General features: G+C 44.4%; 1 protein-coding gene across 6 annotated transcripts in view; it reads left to right on the top strand.

The window, feature by feature from the left end:
- PLXNB3 (plexin B3) overlaps positions 1 to 12,717 on the top strand; it is a 63,674-nt gene that overhangs the window by 2,572 nt on the left and 48,385 nt on the right. For 2 of the 6 annotated variants that reach the window (XM_087925759.1, XM_087925761.1), the window contains exons 2-4: positions 3,393 to 3,461; positions 7,198 to 8,298; positions 8,407 to 8,586. In XM_087925759.1, the coding sequence (XP_087781885.1) occupies positions 3,441 to 3,461; positions 7,198 to 8,298; positions 8,407 to 8,586 (1,302 nt within the window). In that variant the 5' untranslated portion in view covers positions 3,393 to 3,440. Of the gene's footprint in view, positions 1 to 1,062; positions 1,341 to 3,392; positions 3,466 to 7,197; positions 8,299 to 8,406; positions 8,587 to 12,717 lie in introns of those variants that run through there. The other 4 variants (XM_087925758.1, XM_026711659.2, XM_026711658.2 and 1 more) reach the window with 4 other exon arrangements.

Here is a 12,717-nt window from a genome sequence, read left to right as displayed (position 1 = left end):
CAATTTTTCTGGTTGGTAAAACTTTGGCTTATGCGGCTTAGTGCAATAATAGTGCGCAATAACGGACCTAGCAAATTTGGGTTGTTTATTTTATAAACCAAAGGCAGCTGACAACACCAACCAAACCCCAAAAATAAAATAAATGTAGTAATAACTAAATCCAATCAATGCCAAAACCAACCATCCAGAGCCAAGCTAAAACCCAAGACAGTTGCCTGCAGTCATTCAGCTGGGACCAACCGGTTTGACTTAAACCTATTTAGGAAGTTTTAGCAAAGTGCCGGCTGTATATGCCTCTGGGGAAGAATGTCATAAAGTGGGGAGCTATTTAGAATGGGAACCGCTTCAGGCAGGCTCACGAGGGGTTGGGCTGTTGCTTAGAGGCAGCATCTGTTCCTGGGCACTCAGGTGCAATACGATTTGTGATGTTTTCTGAGGGTGAACAATTGTGCAGCTGCCTTGTGTGTGTGAGGTGGGGGTGTCTGCTATTGACCAGGAACAAGTCCCAGACAAACTCTGCTATATAATTACACAGCTATTACACTAACAGTGGTGTTTTGTTTTTTTTTGGTTGCTGGTCTTTCCAAAGGCATGTGAAGTTATAGGGGAAGGGAAGGGGCAAAACGGCCATCTTGTTACTCTACCTTCCCTCCAAAAGTGTTTGCATAGTCAAGCAGGGGTGGATAGGGCTGATGCCAAAGAAGTGTGGATTTCACAAGATTCTAACTCCAAGCATTATTATTCTCTTTCTCCCCATCCCCCCCCTCCCCTCACCCAGAGCAGTGGGTGAGGAATTGGTGCCTGTGTTTACTATCTACCCGCAAAGTGGACATAATGTCTACTCAAATTGTATAACAAACATAGTGACACCCTTCCCTCCCTGCTGTTCGTTGTTCTTTCCTCCCTCTTTGAGATGGCTCTGGATCTGGAGTGGCAGAGTTAAATTTCAGCCCCAGCAGAGGATCTGATTTTAGGGGTTGCCCTCTGTCTGCTGATGCCAATCACAGACGCTTCTTCTCAGCAAGGAAGGATGCGCCTCAGTCCTAACTCTCAGTGCCAGGCACTTGTTGGAGACGCAGTTCTGGTGTTCAGCTGCCTTCCGGCTTCAAACCCACTTGCTGCTGCATGTGAGGAATTATCAGAGGCCGCCCACCGTTTTTTTAATGGTGTGGGTGTTTAGTGACGTTGGGTGGTGGGTTGGGTTCGCCACTGTATCACCTGGTGCCGAGCAGAGCAGCCTGAAGAAAGGCAGTGGCAGCAGCACCAAGCACCTTCCAGGTGGAGGGAGAACCTGCTTTCCCACTCAAGGAACAGGTGTGTGCCCAGTGCCTGCGGCTGTTGTAAGTAAGGGATGCTGGTTGAGATGCCGGTGTGTGTGTGTGTATGTATGCTATGTTTGTATGTGGAAGAGAACTAAAACGGGCAAAGATCTCAAGGGCTCTTTGAGGGGATTGTGTACCTTTGAGCTCAGTCAAGCAATTGCTATGTGCCCTAAAATCTGATGTGCCTGAAGTCAGGAGACAGAGCATTCTGGGGCAGGTAACCAGCTTCGGCCCCTATTCTTTCCCCTCAACCATTAACATTCTGACTTGCTTTGACCTTCTTTCAGTCCTTTGTGTATTTTCCTGTCCTGGCTCCTAAAAACTCCGACTGCCTGCTGGATTCTGCCCTTTGAGATGGCATTCTTTCCTATGCATTCATGTGGGTGAGGATGCGCCTGGACATGGGTGCCTTGGTGTGCTGGGCTGAGAGTGGGGGCTGCCCTTCTTTCCTGCTCTTTTGGGCCAAGCTCTGGGACGCCTCAAGAGTTAAGCCGACTAGCCCTGAACTCCTTCAGTTAGAGTCTTTCAGACTCTGGACTCTTATCAGGGGTGGCGCTATCTCTGCCCCCCCCCCCACCCTGAGCCAACAAAGGGGGCATTCAGCAGCACGTCGATAGATTGGCATAGTTCTCCCCACGCCTGCTTCCCGCTGTGGGGGTGGCTGAGCTGGGTGCCCGCCAAGGAACTGCAGCTTCTTGCTGACCTTGACACCTTTTCAAGCTGTCTTTCTTCTAAGTGAGGGAGGCCGCGGGGCAGATGTAGCACAGAATCTACGGGGAAGTATCTGCAGTAGCAGGAGAGGCCGTGTAACTCAGGCCACCCTAGATGAAGGAAGACCTTCCCAAATCCTCTTCCACACATAGGGTTGACTCCTGTTGGACTCCTAGCCCTTCCCTTCTCTTGCCCAAATGTCCAGTCCTTCTCCCTGTTTCAGCCACATCTCCCAGATTGTTTCAGCTTCCTTGAAGCCAGTGATAGAAGAATCATTTGGGTTGCCTGGGAGTGGTTAGATGTGGGAGGGGAGACAATATTGCTGGAGAGAGGCAGATAAAAGGGCTGCTTCCAAGGGCTGAGGGGGAAATCAGATCTGGAGTAGTTTGGATTGTGGGTGGTGGGTGGTCAGACTCTCAAAGGCATGTTCAGTCAAGTCTAGCCCCTTTCACGCACCCACCAGCCAATGGTGGACTAACGCAATTGCCTGATGTGGCAGCATGTTATTGGCATCAGAGTAGGAATCAACAAGGCTTTGATCCCTGGGAGCCAGTCTGCAGAGGTCTGTTGATAATCTGCCTAGGGAAGTTCAAACACTGGGGAGGCCTAGAGCATGCGACGTCTAGCATTACTTCTTTGCACCAGTAGAAGCCAGAGAAATTTGGAAGTCAAATTCCAAATTGGGAGGATAAGGGTGTCCCGGTCTTCTGCGTGCGACGCTTTGGCCTGGCCTCCGCCGGCTTAATCTTTTGCTAATTGCAGTCTCTGGTCAGTCTTGGGCTGCTGAATGGGGTTTTCTTCCACAGACTTAAAAACCAAAGAACAAAATATCACCCTCCTTGCCAAAGTGAAAAAGGGTCTCTCGATGCTATCAAATCAGGCATCTCTCTATTTGCCCCCCCCCTCCAATTGATCAACAACTCCATACAAACAAATCACAAAGGATCCTTCTGTTCCCTGTTGAAGAGCTCAACTCAACCCATGTCCTGACCTGTCCTCTTGCTGCTCCTCACAGTCTTCCACTCAGCTGATATCCCAGCAGGCAATAAGTGCTTTCTTTCTCCAAACTCCAGCAAGGGCCTTCATTCTGTGCTTCCAGACGCTGCTTTTCCCCGCACCCCATTCCATTCTCTCTGGGTTGTCAGTGCCATGTATCGGAGCTGTGAGCGCTCTGTGTCAATGGGATAATGGATCCTTTAGCCCCGTGTGGCTCTGTGATGGCACAGTCAAGATGGGAACAGTGGAGACTTTGATCGGGGAGGGTTATCACAGCAGCCATTGATGCAGCCTTGAAGCACCACGGCAAACCTCCTTTCCATGTTGCTGGCACCCTGTCTTATCTCGTTCCTCCTCCACTAGGGATGCCTGTGGAGTCCTGCCGCTTGACCCTACCATGTGGGAGCTGAAATGTCTCCAGCACAGCTACCGGTCGGTAAGCATTGGAAGGGTATGGATGTCGAATGGTCTGGAGGGGAGATTTAAGAGGGCGATTGGGAGCCCTCTGGGGTGTAAAGATCCCTGGGTTTTCTATCTCTGGGACTAGCACGGCTGGATGCAGGTAGCAAGTTGAAGTTGACTCTGAAAAATGCCATTTATGAGGGATGACTTTTCCTTCTGGGTCATTACTTGAAAGTAATCACTACCCGTAGCAATGCTTTGACTCCGGTTCTTCTGCTACGCCAACCCAAATATATTTTGAATATTGGGAACAAGACTCCTGAATTCTTCACGAATGGATAGATAGATAGATGGATGGATGGGTGGTTGATGGATAGATGGATCCATGGATAGATCCATGTGGATTGTGTGTGTGCATGTAGAGCTTCCTTTGTCTCTAGCAGCTCCACCCCCGTGTCACTGTCTTCTGTGAGGGCCTTTCAGCTTTCTCCTGGGATTTTGGAATGTTGCTACATTTACTCTCTTCACTTCCTTCCAGCTGTTGCCAGCAGGGAAGGGGTGAGGGAAGAGTTATTATAAACTCCAGTAGTCCCTGGCTTCCTGCCCCCCCTGCAGTGGGGGTGGGAGATGAAACGGGGAGGGGAGGGGAGGGGAGAAGGGAAGACAGATGGCTTGATTTCCAGCCCAGATGTTGAATAAGCGGGTCCTCTTCCCTTCCCTGCTTTAGTAAGCAGATGGCTCCATTTTTCTAGGCCATTGGAAAGGGCAATAAGGGTACGTGCGAAGTAAGGCTGGGAATTCCACTACTGGAGGAAAGAGCGGGGAAAGCAAATCACTTTCCCACTTGTGTGTTTAGACAACAGCCTGGAACAGAGGAATAATCAGACTAGAGTCAGCAGGGAGAGGCTCCCTACCAAATGCTCTCTTCTTGACAGCAACTTTCTGTCTGATTTGCAAGAAAAAGCCAGGGATATTTGGTCTGAAGTACTGGGTTTTGGTTTTTTTTTTGCACATTCGTGTTCCCATATTGCCACTTCATACTTGACTGCCTTCATGACAAAGCTTGCCTTGCCTATCCTGGCCCCAGCTGAGGTTGTGAAACATCTGGGATTAGATTTAGTTTCCAGGGTTTTGTTTTGCTTTTTAATCTCCCCACCCCACTCCCATTGATTTGCCTCTGGAGGCCCTTTGTCTACAAAGAAATAAGAGAGAGCAAATGCTTAACTCCAATTATCACGTGCAGCAGCAGTAGCAGCCGCAGCAGCAATCAAAGAAGAATCTGAGGTCCTCCCCATGACTTCTTTTTTCCCCTCCGTGGCTCCTCTCGGTGTCCTTGTTTGTGGCTGCGCCTTTGACCTCCCTGATGGAGGGAGATCGAGGGACTCTTAATCACCTTCCCTGTTGCTAGATCCCAACTGGAATCTGAAGGGTTGGGAGGGAAGCCCCATCCTTTGCTTTTCCTGTAGCCCAGTAGGGCGAAGCCTTTGGTTTCTGGGTGACAAAAGGTCTGGGGAAGATGTGGGGGAGGGGTCTAGGGAAGGTGAGGACAGAGAATGGTGGAAAGAAAGGCAGGATCTGGGGCCTGGGTGACGCAGAAGCCTCGTGGCATTTGGCCTCCACTTCAGGTAGTAAAATAACAAGATTATAGTAACAGAGGGAGTCTCTCCTTGGGAAGGTGAGGCAGATGAATGGTGTGTCCCTGCTTCTCCTCCTTCTGCTTCTGTTGCTGCTGTTTCTTCTTCTTGACACTGAATTGGGAATCCGCAATTTATGCTTTTACCTGATTGATGCCTTTACGTCATGTAGCAGGGATACAGTATTGATTTTCTAGCGATTTTCTAAGCTGCTCTGAATGTAGCTCGCCCTCATGCATATGCTACACAATTACCCGCCTTTACAGCAACGTAATCCAGCCTAAAGCTCCCCAAGTTCCCAACGCCTACCTACTAACAGTAATCAGAATCCCAGTTCCCCTTGCAAGTATTTAGCTGACCGAGTGGAAAGAAAACTTCCTTTGTCTCTTTGAAATGTCATCAAATTGGCAGGGTGTCTCTTCGGCGCAAGTTAATCTGGTTTTACCAGCCTGTTAGGGGAGGAAGGACAGGGTTGTCCACACGGAGCGTTTGAAAAAAAAAAATTGTCAGCAGGATTTCACCGCCCGGCGAGTGAGGAGCTACAATGCATGCAAAATCCAGATCTGTGATAGTTTTTGGCACACAGCGCAGACCCTACTCAGGAAGGGAAAAAAATATGGAGGAGACATTATTCCTGAGGGCAAAAAAAAAAAAAGAGATCCTCTTGGGATTAACTTCTCAGTCTGTCTAGTCTGGTGATTCCCGAGTGATAGACTGAGCCACAATTAAGTACGGTTGGAAGATTGGCGAGTTGCAAGATGCATATGCACTTATAAATGACAAAGGCACCCTCAGGGTTAGCAAGGGGAGTCAGAATGACACAAGGAGTGTTGTGGTGTCTTGGGGAAAGCCCTATTCTTTCTCGCACATGCTCTCAAAGGGCGGAGTTTGTGGTGTGACGTTGCAGTGCTGCTTTTGTCGGCGAAGGCCTGGAGACTCCCCTGAAAGGGCCCTGCAGTTTCTGCAATCAGATGAGATTGACTGTTGTGTCTCTGGTAGATTTTCTGGAAAAGACTCATTCCACCCTCATTTTCTAAATTAGGATGGTCCGTTACTTGGGTAGGACAGGGTTACAATTTAATCATCTCCACATTGAGAAGGCTGCTGGTTGTGTGCCTGTGTGAATCAATGCTTGTATGTACCTCAGCAAATAAGAAATTTGCTTCAATAACAACTCAAGACAGGAACACCACTGAGGAAGAAATCTACTATGAGATGAGTAATGTTTATCACAGTAGGGCTGGAATAGAGCATGTGATTAGATTACCACCCACACACCCCCATAACCCACACACTAGAGTTTGGTTATTTATCATTCTAAATTTGGGCATCTTACAACCATAAACCAACCAATCTAGCTAAAGAATTCCCAAGTTAATTAACGTGGTTGAACCTGGGCAAACACAGCTGGACTTGAACAATTTAAAATAAGCGATTGGAGTGCAGCAAAAGCGTCCACAGAGTCAGCAACTTGTTTTGGACTCTGAATATTGAATCTGAATATTGAAAGCGTATGTGGCTTGGACGTGGATATTTAATTCTCCCCTTTCATGATTCTGGTATGTATTTGTTGTGGCCAGAGCTGGTTGCAGAGATGGAGGACATGTCAACTGCTTTGATTTATTAAGGGGTTGTGATTTCTCAGTCAGCCTTTACCCTTTTCAGATTTTTTTTTAAAATGCCCATTTGGTGGGCGATTTGATAGTGGTGATGAGAGAGAAAAATGAATCATAGCCTGTAGTACTTCAGTCCTCTATGACCAAAACTATTTATCCACTCATTAATCTGCTACTGTGCCCTTTTGCCTTTTTGCTGCAGAAGGAGCTTTTTAGGAGGCAAGTAGCTTTTGGTAATCAGGCGGAAGAGTTTTGAAGCATATGCATTTGGAATGAACCTGGACCTGTAGAGATGAAAAGAGGAATAGTGGCAACCATGTGGGCATCCTTTGTGTCTTTGGGAAAGTGCAAGTGGTCCTCCCGGGTCAGATTAGAACTGTCCTGATCTCTTTGGACCTACTGGCTATAGATTGTGGGAAGTGAAATGGAATACAGCTGAAGCACCCAAGGACTGGGAAGGCTGCTTTAGGATGTTTGTGTTAATTGTTGCTCATTCCTTTTCTCCCTTCTGTCTAGGATTTGGCCATGGTCCTAGGCCGCCTGTTGCTGCCCCTAATGGTTACACTGATGCTCCTGTTGCCCTTGTACCCAGCTGCTGCTCAACTCTCTTCCTACCCATTATTTGTGGTTCCCAACGGTACATTCAATCATTTGGCTCAAGCCCAGAACACAGGGGGACTGTATGTGGGGGCTGTCAATGCCTTGTATCAGCTGGACTCTGAGCTGAGGCTTCTAGGACATGCCCCCACAGGGCCAAACCAAGATAGTCCCGAGTGTCTCCCTTTCCGCGATGTCCGTGAGTGTCCGCAGGCCCAACTGATGGACAACTCCAACAAGCTCCTCTTACCCAATGAACATGCTGGTGAGCTAGTGGTGTGTGGGCAGCTGTTCCAAGGAGTATGTGAGAAGCGAGCTCTGACGGACATCACCAAAGTGTTGTACCATCCTGAGGATCCAGGAGACAACCAGTTTGTGGCAGCCAATGAGCCAAAGGTTTCAACAGTTGGTTTGGTGGGGCAACACAATGGCCGGGACTTACTCTTTGTGGGTCGCGGACTGACTGCAAAGCTCTCTGGAGGGATCCCTCCGTTTACCATCCGCCAGTTGGAAGGACCGCAGGCCTTCTCCAATGAGGGAATGGGGAAACTGGTTGTGGGTGATTTCTCAGACTACAACAACAGCTACGTGGGTGCCTTTGCTTCTGATGGCTATGTCTACTTCTTGTTCTTTCGGCGTGGAGCAAAGGCACAGCTGGAATATCGTACCTACCTTTCCCGGACCTGCGTAGATGACACCAACCTCTATTCCTACGTGGAGTTGCCTCTCGAATGCCAACATAGCCAGGGGCAAGCTTACAACCTGGCTCAGGCTATGCATCTGGCACCTGGTTTGGTTGGAAAAGACAAAACCCTCTTTGTTGTTTTAGCTGCTGGGCAGGGTTCCACTGCAGTTCCAACTGGGCGGACTGCACTGTGTTCCTACAGCTTGAGTGCAATTAATGCAGCGATGGAGAAGACGCGGCAGCTGTGCTATACCACATCCGGAATAGGTGACAACAATGAAGAGGAGGCTGCCATTGAATACGGAGTGACCTCTCGTTGCAGCTCTTTATCCAAAGTGAGTGGCAGGACAGGGGATGACTCTACTAGGGGTAGTTGGATCAGTTGCTCCACCCCAAGGTGGCTGTCTTCCAACCTTTTTGTTTTTCGTGTTATTCATTTCCAGGAGTCCCCAGAGATTTACCCCTGTGGGGATGAACACACGCCCAGCCCCATTGCTAGCCGGAAGCCATTGGTGGCTGAGGCACTCCTGACTACCGTGCCAAGATTGACAGCTGTGGCTGCCATGGTAGAAACTGGCCATACCATCGTCTTCCTGGGAGATGGTGTCGGGCAGCTGCACAAGGTGGGTGCAGTAGTGGCAATGTGAGCTACGTCCGTCCTTTTCTAGCCTGGTTCCTCCAGATCTATGAGAACATAACATTCAGTTTGTCCAATCTATCTGGAGGACAAAGGATGACAAAGGCTATTCAATTTTAGGAGGAGGTGATGTTGGAGTAGAGGAGCTGGAGCAATGGGAGTTGCCTCTCCATTTCCAGTTCATTCACTGGCAAAGCAGTGTGTCCAGAAAGAGGTGGTGGGGGATACTGCACTTTGGTTCAGTTTTGGGGGAAAGGCACTTACCAAATATCTAAAAGCTGTGCATGAATTTTTATTCTCTTTTAATTAATTCTTGCAGTAGAGATCATGTCATGGTAAGGTAATGTATAAAGCTGTTCATTTTTTTACTGAGCTGGTGCCCTCCAGTTGTGTTGAATTACAATTTCTGTCATTCCAGGCAATATTAGACTAAAAGGCACCTGTGTCAAAAAGAGGGGATGAAACTTTAGTCCCAGAAAGGACCACATTTAGGTAGCTTGGATTCCTAACATTGTTAGGCAGATGTGCAGAAATAGCTTTTGACTCACATTCTTATTTATTCCAAACCATTATAAATAATTATTTAGTAGAAATATTTATTCTATTAAATCTACTAGGGTAGAGTTACTAAATTTCATAATTCAGGATTGGTCATGTGATGTAATCATTATCGAGTTGTTTTTCTCTACCTTCTTCAAGTAACAAAATGTATGAAATCTGTATGATTGTAGATGAGGCCTTTTTTAATTGAGAAGTCCATGTTTGTGATATTTTAAAGTCAGACGGGGAGGCACAATGGGAAATCCAATATCTCAAGGACAAGATACAACATCCTTCTTGCTTTCTTTGTTCTTCTCATTGGTTATAGAAGTAACCCTGTACAGCTTAACTAAATCCACAGGGACAACAAATTCAATTACAACACCTTTGCTACCTGCAGAATTCAGCTTTTCTGAATGAGAAACGAGGCTTGTTTTGAAACAAAACTGAACTTTCGGTTTTAGGTATCACAAGGATTGCTTGGTCAGGAATGTTTTCCCTCCCTCTGTGACTCAACTTTCTGTAAATTAATGACCAGTAATGTCTTCTACATGCAAGGTTGATTTAGCTCAACCTCTTGTGGAGCAAGATTTGGTCTGATTCGTTTTAATTGTATGTTTCAAAATATTTTAAATTGCAAGTTTCACGTGTGCTGTGCCAGCACTATTTGAAGGCAGACAGTCTCCTTTTCAGACTGGGTCTGAAATTTATGATTGAGTTGCAATTAAGGCTATTGTGCTACTATGTTAGAAAGGTGGTTTACATTTGTAGTACTTGCATTTAGATGTACTCCCTTGTACCAGCATTAACATCATCCATCTATTGGTGGAGAGCAACTATGCTGTATCTATAAAGCATGCTGGGAACCATACTCCCAAAAGTTTGGGAAGAGTCATAACAAAGAAGTGTACGGAGACAACCCCAGAGAAATGGATGGATATGATTTGCTCCCATACTTTTCCCTTTCATTTTTAAAACAATACTTTGTCAGCAATTTTAGAGAAACTCTGCCATTAGGGATTGGGGCGTATAAATTGTGTACACTGCAGCAACCCATGCTTTATAATAACAACAGCTAAAATTATTTACCATTTATTAATGATACTGCTGATTTCTTTTTTTTCAATATAAATTTTATTTGGGTTTTCATAAAAACATAATACAAATAAAACATCTTTTTTGAGAATAGCATGATCCCGGGTTATCACTTCCTCATACAGACACAAACTCAATTTCATATTCATCTTTGTGTTCTATTCCATATCATTACTATTTTAACATTTTCTTCATAATTTTCCCCTCCCTTGGTTTTCTCAACTTTATTTTTAATTGTCCCATATCTAAATTCAATTATATATCTTTTTCTAAGTTTCAATGTCTTTCCAATCATTATATTTATACTTTTGTTTGTCCTGTTTCAATTTCATATTATCTTTTCTCATTAAACAAATTTTCCCCTATAGTTACTAATTGGAGTATGACACCTTTATATCTTTTAATTTTATCCATTCAACTCTTATTTAAAGTTCAATTTACACCTTTAAAATTATAACATGCAATATAGTGCATAACTTCCAATTGAATTCTGCTTGGTACATTCTTGAAATACACACTATGTTCTTAAAAAAAATATAACAATAGTAAATAAAACACTCATTCCATTCCAATTCAATTATATCTTAAATATTAGTTAGAATCTTAACATCTTTAACATTTCCTTTCAATTGAATATCATACTTCCTTGTGAACACTTATAAACTTTCCATAATTAATTCTTTTTTTCCATATTTCTCTTCACTTATATTTTTATAAATCATTAATAATTAAAATGTTCCCATCCTTTCCTAATTTCATTCTCATTCACTTTATTTCATTTATTTATTAACAAACATTCCACTGCATTACAATAAGTATTTTATCCATCATTTTAATCATACATTGTTTCATATTTTCTAAAATTATTTCCATTTCTAATATAACAATATTATCTTATGTACCTTTGCAGAATCCCTTTTTCAATTAAATTTTCACCCATTATCTCTAAATAGGCTTATACTTTCAAACCTTATACATTTTCCCTGTTTCTCTATATCTTGTTTCTGTCTTTTATAACTTCCTTTCCTTCTTCCCCCTCTTCTTCTACCTCCCCTTTTTGCTCCCTTGTCTCTCTACCCTGTTTCTCCAACAATACGGCCTCCCCCAATAGGAAGTCCTAGCATGTTTTATAGGCATGAAATGAAATTAAGCCCCTCCCCCCCAAATTAAGGCCTATATTAAAACATGCAAAATGGGGGGAATGGTGGGGGGGGCTTGCCATTAGGAAGTACTTTTGTTGCACACCCGGATATGGTGCTGCCTGCGTTGACCCCGATACGAAGTACCCCACCAACGCCAAGGTCAACATCCAAGCCATCGCCACCCGCCCACCCAAAGATGCAAGGGGGGGAAATTAAGTCATCCCTGAAAAGATGGCCTAGCCATTTTTTCAGGGCTCAAAAAAAAAGACCCAGCCTTATTATATGAGAAACACGGTACTTCTAATTCTCTCTTTGTGATCCTCTCTTCTGTTGCTTCCTAATATTGTAATTATTTTTCAAACTATTCTTTTTTTGGTTGTTTTTTCAAATCTTAAACTTTTCACTCTCTTTCTCCCCTTTCGTTTTTTTCCCCACATAAAATTAATGTGATCATTAAAGATGCCTTCTTCTTTGTCCCAACCTTCTTGTTCTACAAGCGTTTCTTGTTGTTTCTCATAGTTCCAGATCTCCATTTCTAAAAATTGAAATACGAAGCCAAAAGAACCTCTTCCTTCTTGTGCATCTTCTTTCTGTTTTTTAAGTTCCATTTTCAGTTCTTCTAAAAGTGATGCCACTTGAAACACTTTTAAACAACCACCCAATTGATTTTAGTTATTTAAATCCAATAGCCAAAAATCCAAAAATCACCAAGAATCCAAATAATCCAAAGCTGTTTCTTCTTTCTTCTTCTTTCCTCTTTTTCTTCCTGGGGTTCTGTTACAAAGTTTCAGTTGGAATGTATCTTTTAGGAATCTTGTTAAGGTTTCACTGTAAGTTCCTTTTAGTTCCAGGCAGTCTCCTCCATTTTTCCAGATCCCGCCCTTTTATTCTTTCCTTTTCTCTCCTTTCCTGCTTTTAAAAGTTTTTGAGTATCCAAAAGTCTTTATTATCCCTTTGACATTTTATTTTCAGCTTAAATGCCTATTGATGTCAAAGTGGATTTTTGTCAATTTCTTACTTAAATCTCTTAGCTGTCAGTATAAGGAAAGGAAGAAAAAAAAACCCAATCCTTTTCCTTCCCTCTCTCCTTTGCTGCTTCAAAGTCTTCTTTTGGAACAATGTTATTTTTTATATTTCAAATTCCAGGGTACCTTATGTTATTGCCTTTTTAGTTTAATCCAGTCAACCAGAACTTTAGCTTCTTATCTTCCTCCTGCACATTCTTTTCTGGTCGAGTTCTTCTTTGAGGTGGCCATTTCTGACCACCGCTGCAACTGCCTTCGGGAAAGGGAGTAATGGCCAGCTGAGGAGGAGAAATGCAGCTCTCCTTGACCCTGCTG

The sequence above is a fragment of the Pseudonaja textilis genome, chromosome 2 (genome assembly GCF_049901715.1).
Source record: "Pseudonaja textilis isolate UNSWEBS1 chromosome 2, rPseTex1.2, whole genome shotgun sequence".
In the NCBI taxonomy this organism is placed as follows: Eukaryota; Metazoa; Chordata; class Lepidosauria; order Squamata; family Elapidae; genus Pseudonaja; species Pseudonaja textilis.
Note: the sequence above shows the minus strand (reverse complement) of the source record. Positions and strands in the feature narration are given on the sequence as shown.